The sequence below is a fragment of the Gymnodraco acuticeps genome, unplaced genomic scaffold, assembly GCF_902827175.1.
Source record: "Gymnodraco acuticeps unplaced genomic scaffold, fGymAcu1.1, whole genome shotgun sequence".
Lineage (NCBI taxonomy): Eukaryota > Metazoa > Chordata > Actinopteri > Perciformes > Bathydraconidae > Gymnodraco > Gymnodraco acuticeps.
The window spans coordinates 1,644,523-1,671,468 of NW_022990700.1; the positions used below are offsets into that span (position 1 = coordinate 1,644,523).

At 41.9% G+C, this 26,946-nt stretch overlaps 4 protein-coding genes across 6 annotated transcripts in view; 1 reads left to right on the forward strand and 3 right to left on the reverse strand.

Moving 5' to 3' along the window:
• gabrb2a (gamma-aminobutyric acid type A receptor subunit beta2a) overlaps positions 1–9,396 on the reverse strand; it is a 40,529-nt gene extending 31,133 nt beyond the window's left edge. Inside the window, exons 1-3 of one of the 2 annotated variants that reach the window (XM_034231080.1) lie at positions 9,197–9,395; positions 8,973–9,073; positions 8,472–8,539 (exon numbers count right to left, since the gene is read on the reverse strand). In XM_034231080.1, coding sequence (XP_034086971.1) covers positions 8,472–8,539; positions 8,973–9,073; positions 9,197–9,270 — 243 coding nt within the window. In that variant the 5' untranslated portion in view covers positions 9,271–9,395. Of the gene's footprint in view, positions 1–8,471; positions 8,540–8,972; positions 9,074–9,196 lie in introns of both variants that reach the window. The other variant, XM_034231081.1, reaches the window with a different exon arrangement.
• A 113-nt stretch (positions 9,397–9,509) lies between these two features.
• gabra6a (gamma-aminobutyric acid type A receptor subunit alpha6a) lies at positions 9,510–17,397 on the reverse strand. Of its 2 annotated transcripts, none has more exons than XM_034231090.1 (10): positions 17,275–17,397; positions 17,091–17,197; positions 16,919–16,986; positions 16,292–16,512; positions 16,112–16,194; positions 15,569–15,709; positions 14,550–14,702; positions 14,202–14,452; positions 12,033–12,274; positions 9,510–10,457 (listed from the first exon to the last, which is right to left on the reverse strand). In XM_034231090.1, the coding sequence occupies exons 1-10, from the start codon at positions 17,331–17,333 to the stop codon at positions 10,448–10,450; spliced, it is 1,335 nt and encodes a 444-aa protein (XP_034086981.1). In that variant the 5' UTR covers positions 17,334–17,397; the 3' UTR covers positions 9,510–10,447. The 2 variants fall into 2 exon arrangements, with proteins under 2 accessions (XP_034086981.1, XP_034086982.1); XM_034231091.1 differs by having other exon boundaries at positions 16,919–16,946; positions 17,275–17,396.
• A 346-nt stretch (positions 17,398–17,743) lies between these two features.
• On the forward strand, positions 17,744–21,133 carry nudcd2 (NudC domain containing 2). The gene is made up of 4 exons (XM_034231093.1): positions 17,744–18,144; positions 20,089–20,137; positions 20,231–20,382; positions 20,688–21,133. Exons 1-4 carry the CDS (start codon positions 17,956–17,958, stop codon positions 20,769–20,771), a joined length of 474 nt encoding a protein of 157 aa, XP_034086984.1. The 5' UTR covers positions 17,744–17,955; the 3' UTR covers positions 20,772–21,133.
• Positions 21,086–26,632, reverse strand: ccng1 (cyclin G1). The gene is made up of 6 exons (XM_034231092.1): positions 26,335–26,632; positions 23,590–23,853; positions 23,251–23,504; positions 22,832–22,910; positions 22,406–22,516; positions 21,086–22,215 (listed from the first exon to the last, which is right to left on the reverse strand). The coding sequence occupies exons 2-6, from the start codon at positions 23,851–23,853 to the stop codon at positions 22,024–22,026; spliced, it is 900 nt and encodes a 299-aa protein (XP_034086983.1). The 5' UTR covers positions 26,335–26,632; the 3' UTR covers positions 21,086–22,023.
• Between the last annotated feature and the right edge of the window lie 314 nt (positions 26,633–26,946).

A 26,946-nucleotide genomic window follows, 5' to 3' on the forward strand; every position in this document is an offset into this window, starting at 1 on the left:
TTACAAAAAATCCCTTTTTTATACATTCTCATACACTGACTCATGCACAAAAAGCTGAATAAACTGTATATCATAAATAACCTCTGGCCTTTATCACAGCAGACATTTTACGTAACACCTGTGATTTTCTTCAAAAGCCCACAACATTAACGATGTCTCTATGTTATTTAAGTTTCCCAGTATGCCATGTAGCTAGCATGAACAATACAAGCAACCTGAAACTGAAGCAGGTGTTTCCTGAACCTGAAACTAAAAAGCATACAGTTTACACCTGGGCTTTTTTCCTGTGATGTCTGAGAAAAAACCCTATTGTCTACAAAACCTTTTAAAATGTCCCTTGTTAAGTCACTGAGCTTGGATTCAAGGCTCATACAGAAGTGTGTGTGTGTGTGTGTGTGTGTGTGTGTGTGTGTGTGTGGTGTGTGGTGTGTGTGTGTGTGTGTGTGTGTGTGTGTGTGTGTGTGTGTGTGTGTGTGTGTGTGTGTGTGTGTGTGTGTGTGTGTGTGTGTGTGTGTGTGTGTGTGTGTGTGTGTGTGTTTTGGGGGGTTTAAGAGTATAGGGAGAACACCTGGGCCTGCACGCTGCCTCCTGGCTGCTCTGTAAAATGGCAGCACAATTACGGCCTCACAGATGGTGCTGTTTACATTTGCTCGGACATCACATGAGCTCAGAGAGGGACACAAAATACGGGCACTTCCCCTCTCTATCTCTCAGTACAGGCAAGGTTATTGTTCAGCGAAAATCTGGGAGCCAGGGAGTACATTTTGTTCTGTGACAAGCTAAAGGGGTGGGTGCACTATTCTGGTGTTGTGCAGAAACACAGAGCAGTAAAGTCACGTTTCCTCATGCAAACAAATCAAATCCTTGACAGCAGGATCATTTCCATCACATCAACTGCAATATAAAATTCATGTGACACAACAATAGGGCCGCAACTAACATTTATCCAATGATGATCTTTAAATAAAAAATGTTGTCGGTCAGAAAACCAACACATATTTACCTTAGTATGCTATAAACAGATAAGCAAGAAAGCAGAAGCTGGAAACGGCATGTTTGTTGTTTTTTTGTTCATAAATACTTAAAGGATTAATTCATTACTTTAGCAGTTGGCAACAATTGTTCTGTCAATCGACTAATCAATCATTGCAGACACAACATATAGCAAAACTCTGCGATTCACACATTAAATGTCAATATGGTGCAGCCTTCATACTAAACATGGCAGTGAAACCAACCAATCCTAGAATGTTTTAAGGCAACATATGAGTTATTAATTCACAATAAGAAAGCTGTAAGTGGAGTATTCCGTCTTTTAGCATGTTCCCTCCTGGACAAAAAATTATTTCTGAGTAATAAAAAAGACATTTCAGTGTGATAAGAGCCTCTTCACTGCACACCTGAGAATACGAAGCAGGTGAGAAGGTTTTCCCAGCACCAGCATCCATTAAGAAAATCTGCAGAGAAGTGAGAGACAGACTGTCCCACGCTGGATTGCCGGTCTCCAAAGCGACCTTCACTCTCCTTGTCACAAGCACTCCTCAGTAACTCCATTAACATCACACAGGCAGCCCAGTGAGCATCAGTGAGGGAGACATCTTGTGGAGAGTACCAACATTACAAAAAATACTGACAGCAGTGAATATATAAAGGAGATGAAGATACAAACAAGCCTGGCTAACTTAAAAAACATCAAGGCTGGTTGCACAGTGACAGAGGCTCACTTCAGATATGTTTCTGGGCTAACAAACCCCCATTAAGAATCTGACAGAGTGACAAGGAGTACATTTGTGTTTCCCTGAGAAATCTGACAGGCTGCGGTTGTTACAAGACCTCCATTACAACTACATCAGCTGTCACCCGCCGACATGGGAGGGAGCTGCCAATAGACGAGCCTAACACAATACATACTGTGTGTAGATTTTTATTTGAACAAACATGCGCTCACTTTCTCCCTGTAATGAAACCATCGTGCCAGTTCGATTCATGTATAGCAGTCCTTTCTGTTTATTGTTGCTTATGAAAAGATGTGTCCAACAATGCTGTATTTTACTTTTGAAGTTCTTTGTACCTGGTTAAAAGATCCCGCCAACTTTAACATCTCAAAAAACAACTAAACGCTGATTTGTCCGCTTGATAGCTCAAAAAACGCAAACAAACATGTAGACATGCAAAATAAATCTTCTCAATATATGTGCAGCGGAAACCCTCGTGAAGCCCGCTTTTTGTCCCATTAACATCATTAATCACTGATAACTAGCCTACTACCGCTCCAAAATGCCTAAAGATTACTAGGATTTATGTTATTGTGTTTTAAAAACAGGTTGTTCTTCAAAGGTAACAAGGAGTTATACCTCTTTGCTGTCTTGCTAACCCCAAGCATAACAACAAAGTCAGGATAGATAACAATAAGTTCTCTTCATAAGTTCTCTTTTTTAATGTTTGGCCCAATACAAACCTGAGCGTAAACCCTTTTTTCAGATACTAACAATGGTGTTATTGTGCATTATTATATTTAAATGATTACAAAGATATATACAAAATGAAATATAACCTTTTTGGGTTTGAGAAAAATGCTACATCCATATTGTTCTTTACATTAGTACAATTTTGAAGAAAGCACAGGGTGAACAAACCTCCCATGATGTGCTGGTATGACTGTTGGCATGTGTGCTTGTCTTTCTACTCATGACAGACGTCCACCATATTGCTCAGCGCTTCCTCTGCTGTGTGCTGCTGCAGAGCACTCCAGCCACTCGTTTAATTGTGTCCTTCTAAATGCTGGAGGAGACGCAACAGCACATCAGAGGGTGGGTCTGAGGTTATTCATTTGTTGTGCTCTCTGTGTCCGGATAAGTACCAGTTTCAAATTAAATATTAGGGGTCAAGGAGGGAGTATTCTGAAAGAGTTGCGGGCCGTACACATCCTGAGGGAAGTGACAACATGGACGCCTTTATGACTCCCTTTCCAACGGGTCATTTTTCAGCTACTTAGCTTCAGTGGAGAAAGTGCCTGACAGAATCATTAAGGGAGTCATCAGCACATTAAAGGCTTGTAATGGAGCTGGCTAACTTACTCCCTGTTTTAAGACACGCAGCGGTTTTGTTCCCTGTACCGGCCATTATGAACGAATATTACGACCAATTTAAACTTGGCGTAACTTCGCTCTCTGCAGGGGAAAGTCTTGGTAATCATAGCAAATGACAAGCCAAGTATATAAAAGATAGGAGTACTCTTCCAATATCTTAAGGCTTATCAATTCATTTTATAAGCTGCATTTCAGAGCATTTTGGAAAGCCACCATCAGATGTACAAATGCATACATGACATGAATTATCGTTGAACAGATTTACACATAACCATAATTGCTTTAAGATATGCATGTCTTTGGCACATTTTACCATGCTCATTAATAAACTGCATGCATGTATGTGTCTCTTAACCAGGTTTTCCCCTATAGAACACTGTAATTATGTGTTTAGGGCTCATGGCCTCTTAGTCTCCATGGACTAAACATTAAACAGAGAACTTGGCATGCACGTACACAGCTGCAGGATTAAATGTTGCTCTTGTGCTGTAATTATGCTGCTGACCGTATTAATATATTGCTCTGTGTGGCCACTCAGCTTAACTAATGACATTGTTCTGGACAACCTGCATCCTCGTTTTAAGCCTTTAGGAAAGCTCTGCAGAGCAAACAGAGCAGGCAGAATCAAAGTTTCACAAACATAGAGACTTCATCTGTTGCCTGTTTTTAAATGTGAGGTTCATTAGTTCCATAGCAGAGAATACACAAAAATTGAGATTTTTTAGATTATAACTTCAATCCTCTTCATCGCCCATGCTATCCAGCTTCTCAAATGACAGAATTGTTCATCTTTTTTCTGTTTTATAGCTTTTAATCTGAATATCTTTGTTTGTCGGAGGTACGGTTGAACAAAACAAGCAATGTGAATGTGTCTTTAGTTAACTGTAATGAATGTTTTTTAGACAATTTAAAAACGCATTTAATCAACGATGCAATGATTCATCTAATTGTTGGTTGCAGCCCTATTTACTATAACTGTTGAAAATGTCTTGTACTATCAGCTATCTTGTACTATTCAAAAGGCAAACATCCATAAACCGTAGAAACAACAACAATCCAGCGTCTTGAAAAACAGTGCAACCTTCACCTGGATTATACATGTGAAAAACCTTGAAGAAGTCCCTAGAAAAAACGAGGCCTTATTTGCTTTTCCTTGACTCCCCGAGATCCACCAAAAAAAGAAAAAAGAAGGAGGCTGCGTTGTCATGGCAACACTGAGTAAAAATAACACAAGCTTATTTTCCACAAGCTGAAAATAAAATGGAACAGGATCAGTTTGGACAAACAAGATCAAAATGGTTGCTAATTCACAGACACAAGAAGCTGCATCCTTCACACGGACGCAGAGTAACGTGGGGGCCAGGGTCCGGCTCCCTCTGGTCATCGGCTCGTCCCATATCCGACGCCCCGATCCCCTTACTCATGTAAAGAAACCAGCGCCTGTCAGGATAATGATCGTAATAAAGGCAACGCTCACGCCCCACTAATTCCTCCATCCCAGAAGCCACCACAGCTGGTTTGTTTAAATCTTTTAATTCACAGCAAGCTAATTAACATTCAGAGAACAGTATTATAGTACAGGCAGTGCCTCTTAACAACCATCAACCTCAGGTATTTCACATGTAATGAATAAGCAGGATGAAGAAAAGACGAGAAGTGAACATACTTATTCGCCTCCCTCCTTATTCCATCTTCGGAGTGCATAGCTGTGCTCAACATATGGATGGCACGCTGAAGACGTTATTATGCAGCGCTGATGCATTGCTGAGACAACAGACCCGACTTGTATTTAATCAGCTGCCCTGGCTGTGTGCAGAACACTTTTTAATGCACCGTAACCAGGGTTCGGTTCCTGGATCTGTGATTTCAGCGAAAACAAACAGCATTATGCAAATGCCATTTCTGCTGCTAAGTGAGGGAGATGAGTGATGGAGCGGGATGCCAGCGCTGAACAGACAGACAGACAGAGATAAGCAGCGGGTGGATGCTGAGGGGGGGTCTCGGCCATGATATCATATCTGTGCCATATTTTGCACTAACCCCAGTGAGTCAGCACAGCCCACCCAACAAGGATGTGTGGTCACACCTCGGACTCGGAGGACGCTTCCCTCTCGAAATAGCACATTTGTAATGTCATGCAGTCGAGGCTGAGACCACGGCGCTGACTGACATGCACATTTTTATTGCCCGACAACACGGCTGACCTTTGAGCCTCAACGGGCCATCGTTGTGGATCACAAGAGAAAGCACCAACAAAGACACTCCACTATGGCACGTACACATGTGAACCAACCTCTTACATGTGCACAGAGAAGCAACAACACCAAAATCCCAACACACATTCAACACCACCTCCACTAGCATCCATGCCCTCATGTCAGCATATGAGGACGCCACAATGGCTTCAATCAGCCCCCACTAAAATACAGAGTTCATCCTCCACCAGAAGCTTTTTGATCTTTAATTAGAGGAGAGAGCAGCTGTCTACAACCCAAACCTGCTCACCGCCATGATGGCAGGCCTGCTTACAAACACTGTGTTCAAACCCAATCACATGCTTTCATTTCTGACATCAAACGACTCCATCTTACTTCATGTTCTACTGGCGTAGTGTGATCCTAAAAGGTTTTAATTGTCTTTAAACTGACTCAGCAGCAACAACTGAAAATCATGGATTTTGGAATTGTTGGTTGGACAAGACACTGGAAGACAACACGGCCTCTAGGAACCTTTAAATGACATTTCTCCCCCTCACTTTTTGCCAACATTTGTTAGATAAATCAATTGATCAAATAATAATTAGTGTAGATAACTTTCAGACCGAGTTTGTTGTTGTTGTTGTTGTTGTTGTTGTTGTTTGACCACTCATAGTGGTCTTAAAGGCCAGACTTCTAATCATTGCAAACACATGCTGTGCAGCCAAATAATGCTCAATGCTTTGTGGAAGGGTGTAGCATGGACCAAGGAAGAAGCCATTACATTTTGAAATAGAACCGATTCACGGGACAGTACCAAACCTCCAATATATCAGATATGTCAGACAACAATTTGAAAAATATCCATTTGATGATTGAAGCTTCAATGAGGAGCTGGAGCAAGCTGCTAAAGAAATATCTGATGGAGGCATAAAGTGTGGAAGAAGATGGTGTTTCGTCCCTTAGAGCGACTTAATTAGTAAAAAGGGAATGTGTATGTTGGGGGGTTAATGAAACTCTGGCTGCAGCTCTCTTGTGCAAACACAAGGTCGGCCATAACTTTTCCCTGGCCTCCACCGGGGATGTAGGTATCATTAAAGGCGATGGTGAAAAGGATCATAAAAACCTTCACCTCTCTCCCACCCTGTTCTTCACTGCCTTCCTGGCTTCATCATCGCCTCTCTGTGTTGTTTTCCCTCTCAGCACTTTAATCTTAAAAGCGGCTGCCCCTGATGAGGAAGATCAAAGCAGCCCGGCGCCAAGCGCAGGTCACCACCTCCATCCTCGTGATCACGGTGCTCGGTGATATTATCGATTTCCCTGAGATCAATCCCGTCAGCTGCCGTTATCCTCTATTGTACCAAATATATCTGGATGTTAAGAAAGGAGGAGGAGGAGGAGAATCCAACCTGTTATGTAAGGATGTTTTAGAGGATGACAAAAACGTGTTGAAGACTTTGGTGTTGTTTTTATTTCACTTCATTTAAATGTGTCCGCCATGTGAGAGGGGTGCCTGTGCAGATCTGGCGCTGAGAGCTTTTCTGATAAATGAGCGAGGTGAACGCTCTTTCATAGCCACAGGGAGTTGCATGACGTCAGCCGCCATTCACTGTTTGTGCACAGTTTTGTGTTTTGTTACACAGATGTATGAAGCAGTGTTTTTTTCCAGATGAATGCTCACTAGATGCTAGTTCTTAAGTAAGATAACCCTTTGGAGCAAGGCAGAGGTGGATTACATGGCTGCTGAGCCCAGAGTCACAGCCAGGAATCTAGTCAAAGTGGTGGGAGGCAAAGGATGGAGGAGGGAGAAAGAGGGAGAAAGAGGGAGGCCAAAGCGAGTGAGGGGTTTCTATTTAAAATCTCTCCGGACCCCCAAGGCACTTCCGTTCTGGTTGCATCCTCCCTCAAAATAAATCATTTCCATCAAAGGAAAAAGCTCTGACCAGATTCAGTGCTTTCCCTCAAACAAACTCACACACGCTGCTGTATTCATGTGCACTCATTCAGTGCAGTTTAAAATGACCACACACATAGGGACAGGCTGCCAAATCAAACTTTAAAAATGGCTCAATTAATAATAGAGAACACATCTCCTTCCACTCCTGCTGGCAAACTTGTTTTTCATCCTCTTATATAACATCTCTATTATGTTGCTCCATAGAGAGGCTGCTTTGTAAATGATCTCTTCTCACACTCTGAATCCTCTGCAAAGACTGCCCTTAATATTTGTTGTCAATGCAAAACAAATCCCAAGAGCAAAACCAGCTATTCTACACTAGAAATATGGTGTATTTAATGCAGGAGAGCTACACTGAAGAAGATAAAATCAACGTCAGATTCCTGTGGGTTGCTGTCTGCCTGTCAGTCTGTCAGTCTGTCACACGGATCAATAGGTGGTGCTCTTGCACGGGCTGCTGAACTTTTCCCCCTGTTCTCTCCTCTCCAAGTCGCTCATAACGTGCATCCGTGTCCAGCAAAGCTCAAGCCGTTCTCTTTTTTTTGGTTGCAATGCTGTGTTACCAGACATTTATTATTAACAAATTGCTTACATCATCTGACAAGTAAGGGGGGAAATCATTTACGTAGATGCTGATGATGTGATTGGCCAATCGAATTCAAATGCAGCAACACACCAGAGCTGCATTTTTTTTGCACCTTAAAAACACCAGATGATGCCAATTTTTGAGAAGAAAGGGTGTTTTGATTTATTTTGTAGGTAACTGCTTGAGATGAGAGAGGATGGATAAGAAAGGGGTGGAGGGGGGGGGACGTGTCAACAAAATTACACCACCGAAGCTTGACAACGTGAAGCAGTCAGGAGCACACACAATCACACTATCACACACACTGATACATACATGCAGCTCTCCGCGCGCGCAGCCGGGGCTGTGCGTCCGAGTGCGCCAGTGAGTGTGTGTTTTGAATTCAAATGCAGCAACACACCAGAGCTGCAAATGCGGAGACTGAGAGAGAAGGATGGCCATGATGTGTTTAAGAGCGGAAGCCTTCACAATTTTTTTTGCACCCGAGAAAAAAAAAATGCATTCACAATCTGCCTCACATTATCCTGGCTTCACAATCACACACACACTGACCCGTGATAAGCAACCCACTTAAGGGCTATTCCAGCCGTGCCGGGCTCAATTGGCAACATTAAGCGGTGTAATAATCATGAAGATGCACCTACCATGTTGACTTCCGAGACCATGTCTATACTGGCTATGTCTATATTCATTCCCACCTTGACCGGCGCACCTGTGAAGGAAAAGAAAGCTTTAATACAAGATAAATTAATACATCTCCCATCATGTAAATTTAACAAATTCGTGACGCGCGATCAGGTTCCTCTATGCTCCCCTCCACCTACAGGAGACTGGAGCATCACCAGGCTGGGTGAAAAAACGTTCATGTTTAACACGCAGATGAAATGCGGTTACATTTTATATTCAATTAGCCGAGTAGGATTATCAAACATTGATGAGCGGGATCGATCATGTTAAAAAAGCTTGTCTTATCTCCCCATCAAATGAAATATGCACATAATTTCTCATAACGTTAATTGGAAAGGCCTATTGGCTGTGAATGGGTGATTACGTAAATTAAAGCAGATTTTGCGATTCATTAAACATGTATTGCACGTCAGGAGGGCGTGAAAACATGACATTCCTTTTGCAAATTTGCACGTTACCTCCGAAATCTGGCCTCAACCGAATGTCGTATCCTTTCATCAGTCTGTCCACTGTTTCTTTTACCAGAGGCATATTGCTCGGATCTTTGAGATCTTTGGAGCTGTGGGAGAAAAAAGGTGGTGTAATGCAAAACAGCTTGTTAATATCTCACGCCAGGCACGCTTTAACACAGGCTACATGACATGCGAGACAGATGATCGAGAAAATAAGGAAATAAGATTACCTTTGAGTCCAGACAAAAGTCACTAGTAAAGAGAAAGTCAAAATCCCAAAGTGGTTTTTCCTGATCCTCCCCATCGCAACAGTATTGAGGCGGTTTCGGGATGCGAGTGAGGAGAGCGCACATCCAACTTACTCCAGACAGTGCAGAGGAGCCAATGAGAGGCGCATGCGTGCAGCAAGCCCAAGATCAAAGAGTGGAGACTGATGATGGTGGATGAGCAGTTTCCATTGCAGAGAAAAATATTAAAGGGACAAGTGGTTGTGCGTAATGAGGAATCGAACATTTGTGCCATAAGAAATGAACAACAGTGGTGTTATTTTCAGGATGGTTTTATTCCCATGTTTATTACATGGCAGATGAGTTGGTCTACATTCTGACAAGGTCAAACAATGGGATCTACTGGAGGATTTGAGTGGTCAAAATGTCAACTTAAGATCAAGTTTATTCCTTAAGCTTTTATGGTATTGGATATGTAGCTAAAAGGATAATAAAAATCCCTCCATTGCAGGTAGACACTTTATATGCAAACATCTGCGCTCCACAATCATGCCGCGTCCATACAAAAATAGAAAATTAATGTCATCCACACCCACGGGTATTATATCCTACTCTTCCTTGCAATGTTTTCAGAGGACCCGCAGATGCAAATGCAGAGGGAGCACCATGCAGAAAGGTGGGATGGAAAACACAATTCTACAATTCATTTTCTCAGGTTTGAGTACATTTTTGAAGCCGCGGGAAGGGATGCGAGCCTCCTCTAAATTGCCTTTGATCTTGTTGTAGTGGGAGCTGTGCTTCTGTAGAGGGCAGGCTTCTGAAATCATTGGTTCACTGTTGCATCACCACCAGTTACAGCCATCATAGATTATATCATGCATTTCTTTTTGATGTGTTTCATGCTCTGTGCGCGTGTCTGAGTGTCATGTGCGCTGTACGTGTGGCGTCTGTCTCGGTCCAGGGGCCCGAGAAGTTGTTGTGTGTACGTGTGGCAAGCTTTAAAGTGATTGAGGCCCTGTGAAGGGCAGCTCTTCAGCTACTGATCAGAACACAAGTGGGCAGTGGTCACAGCCTGTGAAATGAATAGATGTGCGGCAGGAGAATAAATGAGTTTCTGATTCATTTCCTCTGTCAGATGAGAGCTTGTTCACAGAGAGAGAGACAGAAAGAGAGGGGAGGGAGGTGAGGCTGGCTGGATGCTGAAGGTCTCTCTGGCAGCCCATGCCCTTTTCCAGGAACTCTTTGTTTTGGAGATCAGGCATCCCTGCAAGACCAGAATACAGCAGAGCAGAAAAAGTGAGAGTGGCATATAAAAAGCTTTCTCTTCCCACATTCAGACACTCTCCATCTGCAGTGTGCTATACAGCCAAAACCGTTACTGTGCTCCCTGTCCTTTCTTCAAAATAACTGAGAGAGGGACGTGGAGAAAATGTGATAAGGGAATGGATGTGATGCAGCTGGTCTCATGCTCTCCATCTTGTCTCTCATTATTCTGCAGAACGTTATAAACAAAACAACCATAACAATTCTCTGACAGGAACATGAGAAGCATGATGAGTAGATTTGCACTCCCCAGTGTTGCATAACAGATCTCTCTCTCTCCCTATTTCTCCCGTTCTCTGTGTTTTTCACTGTATCTCTCTTCTTTCTTGGACATCTTGTGTTAGTGGCTCACTTATAAGCGGGAAAGTGAATAGTCGCTTTTTCATGTACTTAATGTACAAAGTAGGACCTGGTTTCTTCGCCTGCGAGACCTGCTCCCCATGGAGAAACAGTGTTGTCATTAAAACGGCTGGAATTTTGCCAGCCCTCAGGTCAACCTTATATAAAAGAGGGGAGCTTGATGCATATTTTTCTTCTCAAATTAACTCAGCGCCCAGTCCTTTTTATATTGTAAATCTATGATGATAAAAGCCACAGTGCTGGCAACGAAGCAGCAACAACGCCACCTAACATCATTCCCTTCGTTTTTTCCCCCTACAACTCCCGGGGCTGCTTCAGCATTAGAAATTATTGATGTCTTTACTGCCAGAAGATAAAAGTTTTTGACAAAAACTGTGGGTAGTTATTGTTCCACTAAAGCTATCATGATTAGAGCAGAATGAGACAGGGCTGTAAGATACAAAGTAAGTATGCAGAGATATCCTTTGTCCGTTGTCCCTATTTGTACAAGAAAACCATGGATCGTTTCTGATGTTTTGTTTTACTATTTTACATTAAAGGCTTTCTGAATCTATTACTTTTTTTAACACCAGATTTAAAGGGTTAAAAGTAAACTGGCTATGAGCCTTCCTTTTTCCCTTTAAAAAAAAAATGTCTTGCAAATGTATGACTTCAAAGTTTATCCTAAAAGAACATCCCAGTTTCCTCCTAAAAATGTATACCTTTAATCTTGGAAATTAGTTTGTCCCCCATTATATACCCCATTTCAATATATATATATTTGTTTTCACCTACAATGACCATAATAGGCTGTCTTACTTATCACATTAAACCAGTTATATGAGGTTGCAGGTAGATATTGCTTTGTGTTATAGGGGGTCACAACTTAAAACAGTCTCGGCTAACTTCCTGTAATCTCCATTACTAACAACAGCTAAAGTATAAAAGATACAATGTCAAACACCATGGCACAAAACTAGGGCATTGTTGGGGTGTATTTTTTCAGGTTCAGATCAAAACCCATTTGAGTGAGTATTAATGACACCAGGACAGTACGTGTTTGACACATAAACCTCTTGTCAGTACGATGAACATATCATTGGATGTGGGTTTGTAAAGATGACAAATATATCCTTTTAACAAAGACATATGTAAATGTACCAACATATTAGAGTACCTGGCCTCCTCCATGGTGTCTTTGCCCAGGTAGTTGTACCAGTAGACGAGGTTGAAGAGGGCGAAGGCCAGGGGGAAGAGGATGCGTGACCACTTGTCGATGGGGCTTGTGCCAGCCAGCTGCGGGATTGGAGGAAAAGCTGAGCCCTGCTGGAGGAAAATTGGCACGGGCGGACCATCTCCTGGCTCACTGCGACACACAGAGTGGTTTCTCCTCTTCAGGCCTTCCTGACAGCCGTCCCACTGTCGGGGTGGAGGTAGGGGGCGATTTGGAGGAAAAGCAGCAAGTGAGGAGATGTTAGTGTGGGTTATCTGTTCAGTGAGAGGAAACGGGGTAGGTAGTGTAACATTCATTTTTAAACTGGGAATTTCTAGCCAGCAAGTACATGGTGATTTTACCATACTGGAGTCTTGTATAAGGTTGGGAGATATGTTGGTTCCCACAGGAGCTTTCTCTCAATGGCATGCCAACATCCCTATAGAAAGCAGCAGGTAGTTAGCTGGATGCCCATAGGATGGTTAGGAGATTATGCAGGGAGGAGTGCTGGAGTTTTTCTCTGTTCTCACACTGAGGCTATTTTTAAAGCATCTAACCATGAGCCCTACACGTGAGACAGATCCCAGGAGGATGCTGTGGTGGCTTACTGTATTAGCATAAAGCATATAGCTAGAGATGAGAGCTCTACAACAGCATGTATTACTATTTAATGTGTGGTGTGCCCTGAATGAGGAAAATGGAAGAAGCAGGGCAACTACTTGGAAATGCATAGAAAAAAACCCTCGTATCTGTGGCTTTTTTTCATTTCTCTACATCTGAGTCTGGAGCTGCTGGCTTCCTGTTCATTATCAACATTGCTGCATCAAGCTCTCTGCAAAAACGAGGAGACTCTGTACCTCCACTTACCATTATTAGCTATGTAAATGCATTTCTGATGCCACGTGATATCGCAGTCCCTCTTCAAGTAATAGCATAAGCTGATGTTGCCGAGCAGCTTTCTTTCATACAAGAGACAAAATCTACTGTCAGATAATCGCTTCTTATGCGAGAAGATCTTGGTGTTAAGATATATATTGATCCCTGTTTATATATGTACATAACCACAATCCCATCTGAATCATTGTTTTCTAACTTCCTATCACTGCAGACAATCAGATTCTCACAAATAGAAATGTGTAAATTGTAACGATAAGAATTAAAGGAAAAACCCTTATTTACTTTCTTGGCAAGCAGACCGTAAGCTTAAAAGCCTCTGTCTACTGCGCTAAATGTGTTGCCAGGGCCAAGCTGGTTAGCTTAGCATTAAAGAGGCCCTTTTATGCTTTTTTGTGTTTTCCCTTTCATGTAGTGTGTTGTAGGTTTTTGTGATTGTAAATGGTCTGCAAAGGCTAAAGTTCTCCAGAGAAGTTTCTCACACACACACACACACACACACACACACACACACACACACACACACACACACACACACACACACACACACACACACACACACACACACACACACTTCCTCCTGCCTGAAACACCTCCATTGGACTCCTTTGTTTATTTTCCTAACTTAGTGAGATCACTACGTAACACCTACGCTTCTATTGGCTCACGCACAACACAAGTTCTTACTCGCAAAGACCCTGAAGACCTTTTTTGTTGATTATTGTCCAATTGTTAAAAATGGTGTCCTACAGTGACACATAAAAAAGTAACAACAATTTTGGTTATATCACGTCATACACATTTATATATTGTTGTGTCTGTGCTATTTTTTCAATGGTATGATATGTGCTGGGCTCTGTTGGAAAAAACATGACGTGACATACTTCCGTGCCGCAATCAAAGTTTTGCTGAATTTGAATCTTAATGGGGGGAGTGTTTATTCATCGTGTTGCAGAAGGGTCAGATAAACTATGATTCAAACACATCCACACAGTCAGAGGAAGGATATTTGGTGAGATTTTGATTGCTAAACTTCCCTCTAATGTTACTAATGGAGACATACTTAAGATTGAAAAACATGTTTTAGGGTGCTTAAAATCAAAATATGCCACATTTCCTTGTTACACTGTATTATGTGTAACATCTGAATTAAAACGTCAACACATATAATGTATAATTTAATGTGAATCGTAAGCAATGTCATTTTATGATGACAGCAACTTAAAGTCAGCTTCTTACCATAATGGATTCGTCATCATCCTCACCGGTGGCCAACACTTCAAGCTTGTCTTGTCTACGTTTCTGTTTCTTCAGACGGTTGGCCTGAAGCGTGGCCAAGTAGTTTACCGCTGCAAACTCAATAAGAGCCGACGCCACAAAGGCAAAACACACAGCAATGAACCAGTCCATGGCGGTGGCATAGGCTACTTTGGGAAGCGACTGTCGGGCACTGATGCTCAAGGTGGTCATGGTCAGCACTGTGGTGATGCCTGGAGGAACACAATCACTTATGAAACACTCATGGAGGAGAGGTATTCAAACATAAACCATGATTAATATAAATAATTGTTGGGTATCGTGGTGTACCAGCAACTGTGCGTGCAGGAACAGACTCTTTGTTGATCCAAAAAGAGACTTGGGACAGCACAACAACCATTATAAGAGGGATGTATGTCTGTATGAGGTAGTAGCCCAGCTTCCTTTGGAGTCTGAAATGGACCACCTGCACAGAGTAGTGACCTGAAAGATAAACAGCACGTGTGAAGAGAGAAACCCTGAGGGAGAGAGCAGGGTAGCAGCACAGAACGTTTGCCCTTGACTGCCCTTGAAACAGAACAGCTGCTGAGAGAAACATATAGATATATTGGCTGCTGTAAGAGGTGGAATAGCCCACTATTTGTAAAACATCATGTGAGAGAGACAGGAGGAAAGGAGAGGGAGGACGAAAAGGAGTAGGGTAGGAGGGGGGAGCATAGCAGACATTTGGAAATGGGATAAAGTCAAGAGGAAGGGGCGAGTGAGGAGGGGGGCGGGAGGAGAGCATGCAGTGTCACTATGCGTAACACACTGCCCTGCTCTGTCCAAACACATGCATGCTGACATTCACAGACTAAAAACACGCTGCATCATGCACACATACAGAGGTTCCCTCTCGCTCTGTTTTCTAAATGGATAAGGTTTCTTGGTTTTGGAGAATGCCTCAGCCTTTCCTCTCTCTTCCAGGAATCTGCTGGTTTCACAGCAGGGGAGCACTTCCTCTTCTGGTGAAATTAAATGCACACCTGCACACAAACACACACACACACACAGGCACACACACTACTCCATTTTCTCCTCTCTCGGTGCATTCCCTGAGTTTTAAAACCCCATAGTTATGTTTTAAGGCACACCATACGCTTTAGGCCTGCCCACTTAAGCATCTTACACCTGATGGCTGCTCAAGGAAGTCTTTGCTTTTATATCGGCTAATGTGGGGGAGCGATGGACTCTCGTGCAGAGTTTAAATAAACTGATCTGACCTCTTCCCTTCTTTAAATTAAACATCTAAGTGCAAGTAACAGTTTCCTCATAGGAAGAGAAATGTGATAGCAGACAGAGAGCATTACCTGTGTTTGCTTTGAATATCTCACTGGACAAAGTCTTCCCCACGAGATCGTACTGCAGGAGACTCATGGACTCAGCGGGACAATCAACAGATGCTAGTCCTTTCCTCCAAGTGAAATAGATTTCACTGCTCGTATAGGCATCTTAAAACGCAAAACCAATTACAATAAACTCATAGGTTAAACACATTAATGAATCTCTCTGTTATTCCTTCTGTTAATGAACACATCTGTTTAACTTAAATGGGGTTGCAATTTACAATTATCATTTGCATGTTGATTAATCCTGATTACCTTATAGATTTTTCAATTTAACCTTCGGTTTGAAAAAAGTCAGAAAATAGTAAGAAATGTCCGTCCCAGTTTTTCAAGTAACTTTTTCTGTGACCACAATGATTTTAAGTTTAATATGAAATAAAACATAGAAAAGCAGGAACAATTTTAAGCACTGACCACAGGAGGTTTTTGCCAGAAAAATGTATTAATCACTCAAAAGGTTGCAAATCCTTTTTATTTATTGACCATTGGTTGAAGATCTATACTTACAGCTTCCAAACCGGAGAGGACAAGAATGGCCGTCCATGGGGAAGTTCAGCAGACTCATTGGACAGTCAGCATGGATTGTCAGTCTAAGAGAACACACAGACAGATCCTCTCTTTTAATATAAATCTCTTATTCACATAAGATTTTATCAACAAAACAATTAGTGTTAATTGTAGGATCACCTCATGGTGTAGAGGACAGTCCCGTTCTGCATGATGCGGAAGAGTTTGTTAGGTGTGGTTGTGTTATGGGAAATGGCCTTCTTGGAGTTTCTGAAAAAAGTGTCTGGCGTCCAGATCTTGTCCAACATGCGGTTGTTCAGCCGCAGGATTTCAGTTGGGCCCTCGAATTGTAGCCGCTCATCAACCCACATCTGACGGAAGAACATGTCCATGGTGTAATCCTGATGCATGAACATAAAACATCAGCGGATGTTAAAGACAAACCATCATATCAAAAATTCTTGCTTTAACCTAAGAAATTGCCCCTGCTGTTCATCAGTATGCATAATAAAATAGGGCCAACTTGTAGTGGGAGGTGTGGAGAAATGACGAGGAAATTATGGATGCCACTCATCCCAGATAATCATTAATCAATCCATTCAGCCATTCCCTCTGTCTGACATGTTGTCATATTGATTTAGAGGCCATCAATAATGGAGTTATAGGGCTGGTCAAACAGATTAAAGCTCATTAGATGGTCTTATGGCAGATTGCCATAAGGCTGGAGTTCAGTAGTCACTCAAGCACTGTTATCTCCCACAGTCAGCAGCACATAATATACATCTCCTTACAGCAGCAGTATCTCACCATGTCAACATCTGAAACAGGTCCAAAGCTGGTGACAAAGAAGTCAGTTTTCACCTCCGTAACACCACCTGCAACAGTAATTAACAACTGTACATTGCCTACAGTAATACAAGATGCACAAAGATATTCAAGCTTAATTAGACCCAAGTCTAAGATGTAAAGTCTGAATTACCCCCGGATCCAGGTCGCAGTCTGTTGTCATAACCATCCAAAAGTCGATCCAAAATGAGAGTGATGTTGTCAGAGAAGACCTTCCCAGTTCCATGTACAGTTCCAAGACTGCAGAGGAAAAACATGGTTACACCTACAGGCACATTGTACTCTGATCTACGTCCAAGCTGAGAGGGAAGACTTACCTTATCCAGCAGATAAAAGTAACCAAAGTAACTGTCAGGAAGGCCATCCTGGGCAGCATTTTTAACCAAATGTGCAGTCAACCTTAGGAGCCACTCATACTAAATAAAATCGCATGGGAAGGGAGTAAAATAACAAACAAGCTAGAGACCTTGTCGGTGTTGTTAAAGTGACTGGTAGGTATACATAAGGACACCGGAGATACTAAGTCTGGAACAGTAATCTAATTAAAAGATTAGTAAATCCACTCCTTTTTTAGACAAACAGTGACTTGTATTGGTTTTATTTAAAGATTAATACAAAATAATTAAAACTAAAATAGAGAACTAAATTCAATGCAACTCATCCATTTTAAAATATGTGTAATGTGTATACAACAGCACTAACATGTTTCTAAAAATACATGTGTTGTAGTTGATGTGATCACACAGCAGATGGCACTAAAATGTTTTTTCACAACCGGAACTCCTTACTGAGAGAAGAAGAAGTTTCCAGTGTGTGAACATGCCTACATAAATACTAAAAACCTACTTTAACTGAGATGTTTTTCACAACAGTCCTGTGAAGCAGTCGTCAAGTATAGCGTGATAGAGAGTATCTGTGTAGCAAACTCTTACATAGCACACCTGAGTAAGTTAGTCAGCGGAGGGTAGCCGCCCTGTCAGCCGGGCTGAAGCTGCAGCATGTCGGCGCACTTCGAGGAGAGGAGCGGTGTTGTCCCCTGCAAAACTCCATGGGGCTCCTGGTACCAGACCATGGAAGAGGTTTTCATCGAAGTCAATGTGCCTCATGGGACGTCTGGGAAAGAGGTCAAGTGTAATTTAGGATCCCGAGACATCGAGCTGCATGTCAAAGGGGAGGAAGTTTTCAAGGTAAGTTCCCAATCAATCTACTTCTAAGAGGAAGAATGGTAAATGGAGAAGATGTTGGACTCATTAATGTTATCTTACCGCAGTAAATGTAGTTTAAGGTTGAGTATTACCAAGGTATTTTCACTTAATTTCATTGTCGCTTAGCTCACATATCTGAGCCCTCACTTTTTAACCACATGGTCTTATTTAGAGACCGCCATTAAACTGCCGTTTGAATGACTTATTTTTCAACCATCTTCTCACCAAAAAACTATTTGCAAAACAACCATTACTTGTGTTAACTTGTGTAAGCAAAACTGCTAGAGGTGCACACGCCACCAGCTGGACTGGATTTGAGTGTGGAGCAAATGGAGCATGCGCAGTAGACACGTCTTGATCCCTAAAGTTGAAAAAAGTGCCAATGGCCAAATCCAGACTTATCTTCAATAGGCGCTTTCACACTGCGGTACTTTTCCCACAAAGGTTCATGTGAACTCTTTTATCGCGTTCACACCAAAAAGAGCCGGTACTAAAATTAGTTCATGTGAACCTTTTTACCCCCTCGAAAGTCCCTGCTAGAGAGCAGGGACGTTCGAACGGCTCTTTTGTGAGAAAAGAGCTACATTTCTGATTGGCTGGGCGGATTGCAAAACTCCCAAAAACTTTTGTGAAGCCGCCATTTTATTATCCTCGCATTAGCATTATTAGCATTAGCCCAGCGCAGAAACGCAGAGAGACTAACTTATGGCAACACAAAATAAAACATGGGAGCGGTGGAGATGAGGAGGTTCTGGCGATTTACTCGGAAGGCTTCAGTAGAAGCTGCTGGGAGTCCCAGCAGCTTCTACTGAAGCCAGTCCCTAACTCCGGGGACTTCCGGCCGGGGACTTTGGGCGGCAGTATACGCCGTGAAGTGGTTTGCGGCCTGCCAGTAAACCCAAAGCAGAAGAAGAAGTGACGTCAGCGGCTTCATTTGCCTAATCCACCCCCAGGGACTTTTTCCAGTGTGAACGCGATCTGTATTTAGTTCATGCGAACTAAAGAGTTCACATGAACTAAGTTCACATGAACCTTTGTGGGAAAAGTACCGCAGTGTGAAAGCGCCTAATGCACCTTTCAATTGAAAAAGCAGAGACCCTTGCAGAAATTGGCCTTTAGTGTTTGATCAGGCACTGCAGAGCCTGTTTGCAACCTGTAAGCTACCGACACTGTTATCCTCATTTCACTTGTTCTATTCGCCTGAAAAGCCTCCATTGGAAATCAAATCAAGTTTTATTTGTAGAGCACATTTAAAAACGATTTTGGTCGAGCCAAAGTGCTGTACATGTAATTTAAACACATAAAAACACATTACATCACAATAAATCACAACAGATAAAAACAACACATGGAACAGTCAGGAGTCGTAACCCCACTCTAACTAGAAGGCCAGAGAGAGAAGTAGTGTGTCTTCAGTGTGGATTTAAAAGCCCCTAGGGTCTGGGCCGACCTCACATGGAGGGGAAGAGTGTTCCAGAGCCTGGGGCCAGCTGCTGCGAAGGCTCGGTGCCCTCAGGTTTTGAGCCTGGTCTTAGGCACTACCAGCAGCAGCTGGTCAGCAGATCTTAAAGCTCTGGCTGGGGTGTAGCGCTGGAGGAGTTCAGCTATATAGGCCGGAGCCAACCCATTTAGTGCTTTAAATACAAATAAAAGGATTTTAAAATCAATTCTGAACCGGACTGGAAGCCAGTGTAGTGAGGCCAGAATTGGGGTGATGTGGTCACGCTTTTTGTGGCCAGTCAGGAGACGTGCAGCTGCGTTTTGGAGTAGCTGCAGGCTAGCAGAAAGTGACATCAATATGTAACACTCAAGCTTCTATTGGCTGGCGCTCCAACACTGTACGTGATAGGCTAAGCGGCAGGACATTTGTGAGTAGTTAACCAATCAATTTTCACAATCTTTCATCATATTTTCCTTTTCTATTAGGGAAAGTTGTTTGATACAACCATGTCTGACGAGGCTACATGGACACTTGGTAGGTTGGATGACTTTATGTAACATACTCATTAACATACACTTAACAAAGCCAACCTAATCTCACTCTATTTTACCTTCCTTGTCTGCTCAGAGGACAAGTGTCTCATTCGGATCATTCTGATGAAGACTAACAGAGAGGCCGGGAACTGCTGGGTCTCCCTGCTGGAGGGGGAGTACTGTGCTAACGCCTGGGTCCAGGACCAGATGCAGAGGAAGCTCACACTGGAGAGGTTCCAGCGGGAGGTTAGTTTAATTAAGTGCCAACGATCAATTTGCAAGTTATCAGATGCACAGCTGTCTCCCTCTACACCTGGCTTTCTTTGTAAAATAGTTGGCAACAGTGTTCATGATCATTTTTGAAAGTCTAGTTTACTGTGTTTCACTTATACAATGTTACCTATCAAAGCTTTAACTGGTGTGGATTGTTTTAGATGAGGGAGATTTGTTTTTGTCCATTTACTCTTTCACAAATATTCACAGGTGGAGAAAAACAGATATGCGTTTAAATTGAATGTTGATATGTGGCAATCCTGCTTATAATTTGCTAGAATCCTGGATTTGACTTCAGCGGTGCAGAGATATCTGGGAATTTCGCTGGCGGGGGTCCAGACTTTTCCAGTTTACAGAAGTGATCATGAAAAAAAACTGTGACAAGCTGCAGATGTCACCGCTGCCTAATGAACACTACCGAGAACAGCCATGGCATGCTGAGGAACATTGGAAGAATGACATTGCTGTGATGGTAATGAAAAGGATTTCACAAACAGTGGGTGGGATAAAAGACTGAATTGTTGGACAGAGTTTTCACTGCAACGGACTTGTTGAGACCTGATTTGGCCAGTTCCAAGGCTCATGCAGGCTGAACTATGGTTAATGAAAACTTGTTCTATTTGGTTGTATTAAACCTGTGATGTGTTTTTAATAATGAGACAACAATGGACAAGCATTAGCTTTTCAATAAAAACTTTATTGAAAGGTACAACTTTAAGGTTAACAAGACGGTGTATTCAATTAGCCATTTTGAATTTGAGAACACATTTTATTTTTGTCACTAAAAGAAACTTCTACTCGACAGGGAAACTGGCAAAGAAAATGCAATACAAATTCCAACCCACATTTCCACTGCAAACTTTTTTTTCAGTGTTCTCTGCATAATTGACAACTGAGATCAATTAAGGTGGTACTTGACTCTGTGAACACTAATTAAGAATTGGTGAAACAACGCATCTGTTACCATGGGCATCTCAGCTCAAAGAGTATGGTCAGCCATACATGACGGTCATATTGTCAATAGCCTCACTTCACTGGACTTAACCAGAGCTCCCTCGCCGTATCAAAAATAAAAACAAAAAATCATCACCTTGGGTAGGAGTGTGCAATCAGGACAGTTTATCAACCTAGGGTAGGAGTTAAGGATTTTGGGCCCGATAACTTGGTTCCATTTTTGCTGTTCACAAAATCCTTCTCCCTCCTCTTCCACATGGTGGACTGAGGACCTAGGTGGTTCTATACTTATTTTTGCTTAAAACCAGCAACCCGTTCCAGGAAATAGCAAAACAACCTGGTACAGATTTTATCAAGAACATACTGTACACTTGTGCAAGCAACTCAACCATGAAAGTAAAACTTAGCAGGATGGCAGAACCTTTCTGACAAATCATTACTCATTGTCGTTGGGGCAGATAAAATACAGTGTGCTTTTTCAATGTAAAAGGACAAACAAAAGCTAAAAGTTATATTTGTAGCTTTTCCCTAAAGAAATTCATCATCATAGATGAAAATCTGTAAGGAAAATAATAGTGGCTGTACGTGGGTGACCTTATTTGGGGGGGGGGGTTGTAATTACCCCCCCACATGTAAGGTCACCCATTCGTGCCCGCAGGTTTAACAAGCTGACTCAGGAATAGTGGGAAGGTGGGTGATCTTGTAGTAGCTGGGCTTCAGCTGACGTGCAGTTCTTCCCGAAATAGTCCAGCGAAGCCTCTGGCCGTTAGGCCTGGAGCACCTGGTGTTGGCATATTCAGCCAGGCATTTTCCAACCAGCACTCGCACGCAAACCAAGTCCCCGTCCCTGATCTGTAACAAAAACAAGAATGGGCAGGGGAACATTTTTAATTGTGCACCTTAGTTTTTGTTACAGAGTAATGTTAACCAATTTCAACAAATCCTTTTTAACCAAACAAAGCTACAGCAAAACTGCTAAAAACAGTACTTCTGAGTTTTTGTTGCAGATCAGATAATACAGATTGTAGAAGTTGGTACTTGCATTCAGTTGCTGCTGCAGACTTGTCAGGGCCTCAGCTATTTTGTCACTGTACTCAGGGTCGTGTTGCTCCTGGGACTCATAACACAGGAGAGCCATAGCGAGCATAGATGGCTGAAGAGATACAGAGAAGAAATTCTTAAATCACACAAAAAGCTGCAAACAGTCAATATGTTTGTTTAAGAACACTGGCATCTAAATTAAGAGATAACATTTAGAATAAAGAATATGCTCAAACAGAGGTACTACTTTGTACCTGGTCTACCACCATATGAAATATTTTAATGATTAATCAAATAGTAAGCAAAGTGCTGCTTTGACATACATCTAAATAATTGAACAATAAACTTGAAAAACTTCCAACAATACATTTCCAACTTAAAAAAGGGGCCACCTTTTAAATGCTATCAGGCGGTTATTTTGGCCTACCTTCATTTTGGAGAAGACAAATGAGCAGTGACAGGCTTTTAGCTGAGCCTCCAGTCGATCAAGGCTCAGTATCTTCTTGCTGTGAAAAGAAAATGGGTTCAGTTTAAAGACGCTGACTAACACACAGTAAACAATGTGATATACATCAACCTTCAAATGTCAATTTAGAGACTAATATGAACACTTTTCTTTAGTACAACAAAATAATGACAATGCTAATGTTTTTAACATATTTTCATCTAAAAACATGTACAAATCTACATTATTCTACATGGGACTGTGCCTCTTGGCTTTAAAAAAACCTTTTGGTCAGTATTCTCTTTGAAGCCAAATATGAGAAGACAGATTTTAGTAGCGTAAATATAATCCTGTTGAGTCATGGCTGAGCCCTGCAGGTTGATGTGACCGTCTGTCCTTACCTCTCAGCGTCGAGCTGCTCCTGGATGTTGTTGTGAAAGAGGCGCAGAAAGCGGAGGGCTGTGGGGGCCTTCACCTTCCAGTAGAGCTTCTCCATGATGATCTTCTCCATCCTCATCATGTCAGACACTGTAAAGCGTCTCTGACTGATGCGGATCAGTTCGTTGGCTAGAGGCACGTTCTTCTCCTCTTCTGTGGACTTAATGGCGATGTAGACGCAACACAGGCCCACGCAGGACAGGTGCTTAGGTTGAATCTGCAGAGGACAGGGAAAATATTTTATTGTTTCTAGATAGATAGCTGACCTGATGATTTTTACAGGTTATAATAGATTTACAAACCTTCATTACAGATAGAAATCGATCCAGCAAGCTGATGGCCAGTGAGAAGGTCTCTGAGCTGAAACCAAAGAACCTGGTCAGAGAAAGCAAGTCCTTGACCTCCAGCTCCCTCAGTCGGGTGGTCATCCTGAGGCCGTTGTCCTGGGAACTCTCGATGAGCCGCAAGCCGCTCAGCTTTGGTTGGTATCGGCCCTCCAGGTCCATCAGGGCCTTCAGCTGAACGGCAAAGGGCAGTGCTGCGGGTGCTGTCACGGTGTCGAGCATCTGTGCATATAGATAAATCGAGCCAATTAATACCGACTAAATCTAACCAATAAGCAATATTTGTAATTTCAAGTCTAAGTGCTTGATTATATGACAGTATTGTGTATGGCTACTAGGGGTGTAACGGTACACGTACCCGTACCGAAATTATTCGGTACGGGCCCTTCGGTTCGGTACAGGTGTGTACCGAAGTGTACCGAACGAATATAACGTTAAACGTAAACAATTGAGAACGTGAACAACTTTTTGGAAGTAATCTCAGGTGCTGCGTCGCAGCATTCAGAGTAATTTGGTCACATTGGGTTCAACGCGTCATAGAGCGAGCAAGTCATTTCATTGGATGAGAGGCATACTATGAGAGCTGGTCAGAGGGATGCGTTCAAATATAGTCAGTAATTTGAGGAACTGTCGAAAATGAATGGCGAACGCAGATAAAGTTGAGCTCGAAAATCCTCCAGCATCATTGAAGTCTCCGGTTTGGGAACATTTTGGTTTCGCAGTTACGTACAAGGATGAAGGACAAAGACAGGTGGACCGAACCAAAGCTGTTTGTCGGCATTGTTCAACTAAAATTGGTTACGCGGCTGGCAATACATCAAACTTGCACACTCTTGAAAAGGCATCACCCGAACGTGAATATCACCGGTACCAAAAGAAAAAAGACTGAAGTGCAAACCCAACTCCCACTAGCATTTAAGCCTCCACCACTCGCAAAAAGATCAGACCGAGCCAAAGCTATTACAAACGCCAAATATCCTTATGTTGCCATGTTAGCAAAGCGCTACCTGGCTGTATCTGCTACCTCTGTCCCTAGCGAGAGGGTGTTCTCCACAGCAGGAGACATTGTTAGTGCCAGCAGATCTGCCCTTTCGGCAAGCAATGTGGACAAGTTCATTTTTCTTTAAAAAAACATGAAAATACAATGACAAGAAAGTCATAATGTCAAACTGGCTGCTTAGGTACTAGTACAGTACAGTTCAAATACAGATTATTTCAGTTCATCGAAAAGCTGCACCTTAATGTTTATTTTATTATATTTTGTATTTATTTAAGTGAATATTCACAGTTTAATAATAATTAAAAACCCAAAACTAATAGTTTATGTTTTGTGAGTACTAGTAGCCTACAGTAAAGTTCAAATACAGATTATTTCAGTTCATCGAAATGCTGCACCTTAATGTTTATTTTATTATATTTTGTATTTATTTGAGTGAATACATTATTCACAGTTTAATAATAATACAAAAAATATATATATATATGTTTTGTTCTGTGAAAAAAAATTCTGCTGTACCGAAAACGTACCGAACCGAACCGTGACCAAAAAACCGAGGTACGTACCGAACCGAAATGTTTGTGAACCGTTACACCCCTAATGGCTACATAAAAATATGCCATACTCTAAAACCATATGGTACATTTACATAAAAGGAGTTTGAATAGTCAAGCAGGAAGACATGAACTGTTTTACTCTGCTATAACATTCAAATAACTTACGCATTTGCATCTGAGAACTAAGACCAGAAAAAGACAATATTAAGATAACCAAAACTCAGACAATATCTTTCCTTTAATGACATCAATACATTATTTCTACACAACTATCCAAATTACCATATCCCAAACCTGGGAAATAATATGGTAACAAATATAAATACAATTTAATGGTTTTAATTATTTTTAAAACAGCTGTACTGCAATAAGGATATGTGTCAGCACAGTGAAATGAATGTAGTTTACTAATAAGAACAGATATGCATTAGGGATATCCATTGGTCAGGAGTAACGTTAACTGAGACTTGAGTGTTTCCATATTTGTAAGTTATCAAGTAACAAGCCTTCCCCAAACAGCTGTCATAAAACTGGACTCAACTGGACTGGGCAAGGGGCGGTGAATGGTGGACTTACTAAATGTCAAATAGTTTCTTAGAAGTAGCAATATAACTTTTCTAATGTCATATTAAGATTAATACACGCTTTCTTAAATATATAATTGACTCCGTCTCTGTTTTGGGAACATGTTGATCATTTGGGGACAGATAAGGATTTATATCATAGGCCATGCGTATGACTGGGCAGGATCCTTTCAGGACATGTCGGGACATGTCCTTGCCATACACACCAATGGAGAGCTAACAGACCCTTATGATAATAAAAAGCCGAAGTGAGATAACACAGTTTTAACGGTAAAACTGTGGCCTAAGTTATAAAACACAGCACCGCGAGTATTATATATATTTAACCGTATGCTTCATGACGGTGAAATGGGACATGACGCACTAATCTGACGTAAACGACGTGACGTTAACTGTTAGCTAAACTACAACAGCTAAGGCTAACACAATTTCCCAGGGTTTAGTGTAATTTAAGACACATGCAGCCACATAACGATGTGTTTAAAGGTTATAATTCACCAATCCTTCCTAACGTTTTACAAATGGTCTGTGAATATGATAAAGAAAGGAAGATTGGTTAACTTACCTTGGATGAAGTTACGTTGCCTTGAATGTGATGAAAAATAAGAGTTGGGAAAAAAAACTCCACAAGCTTAAAATTAGCAAGTGAGAGGAGATTTAAAAAAACTAAAAGTGTAAGTATGTACTTTCACTAAAGAAAGTTTTAAGCTTAGGTTGTGTTCTGCCTATGCACACCCTACCCTGAGCGTTAGGCGATAGGGGAAAAGGGCCGTTTCGGTATTAATGCAGGCAGAAAGCCAAGCCCATGCCCAAGCATGGTGAGCTTCTATTGGTTATCTACGGACGACATTCATGACTCTACATTTTCATTGGATACATTCCCAGTCATTCACAATTAAGTCCCGCCCTCTACAGGCTTTAGGCCAATCACAGATGGGAAGGCGGGGGAAAATAGAATTATAACATACTGCACCTTTAGGCTAGGAACAACATTTTATTACACTTTTATTCTGAATTCATTTAATTTAAATCAACAATAAAGCAACGATTTCTTAAAATGTCATATATCGATTGTCTTTATGGGCCAGGCGTTTTTGTACAATGCTGTCTCTTTTTTTTCAAAGGACCCCTCCTCCTGGCAGGTTTCTGGAACAATCTGGAGGGAGCCTGCTAAGAG

Coding starts and splice junctions, on each gene's coding strand:
- ccng1 (XM_034231092.1), bottom strand. CDS start 23,853: ATGCTCGACACCGTGACAGCACCCGCAGCACTGCCCTTTGCCGTTCAG. Junction 22,911..23,250: donor GAGCAGCTCGACGCTGAGAG/GTAAGGACAGAC, acceptor TTCTTTTCACAG/CAAGAAGATACTGAGCCTTG. Junction 22,517..22,831: donor TTGTCTTCTCCAAAATGAAG/GTAGGCCAAAAT, acceptor GTATCTCTTCAG/CCATCTATGCTCGCTATGGC.
- nudcd2 (XM_034231093.1), top strand. CDS start 17,956: ATGTCGGCGCACTTCGAGGAGAGGAGCGGTGTTGTCCCCTGCAAAACT. Junction 18,145..20,088: donor AAGGGGAGGAAGTTTTCAAG/GTAAGTTCCCAA, acceptor CTTTTCTATTAG/GGAAAGTTGTTTGATACAAC. Junction 20,383..20,687: donor TGGAGAGGTTCCAGCGGGAG/GTTAGTTTAATT, acceptor ATAATTTGCTAG/AATCCTGGATTTGACTTCAG.
- gabra6a (XM_034231090.1), bottom strand. CDS start 17,333: ATGCTGCCCAGGATGGCCTTCCTGACAGTTACTTTGGTTACTTTTATC. Junction 16,513..16,918: donor CTGTTTCAGATGTTGACATG/GTGAGATACTGC, acceptor TTCATGCATCAG/GATTACACCATGGACATGTT. Junction 15,710..16,111: donor TCCTCTCCGGTTTGGAAGCT/GTAAGTATAGAT, acceptor TTGCGTTTTAAG/ATGCCTATACGAGCAGTGAA.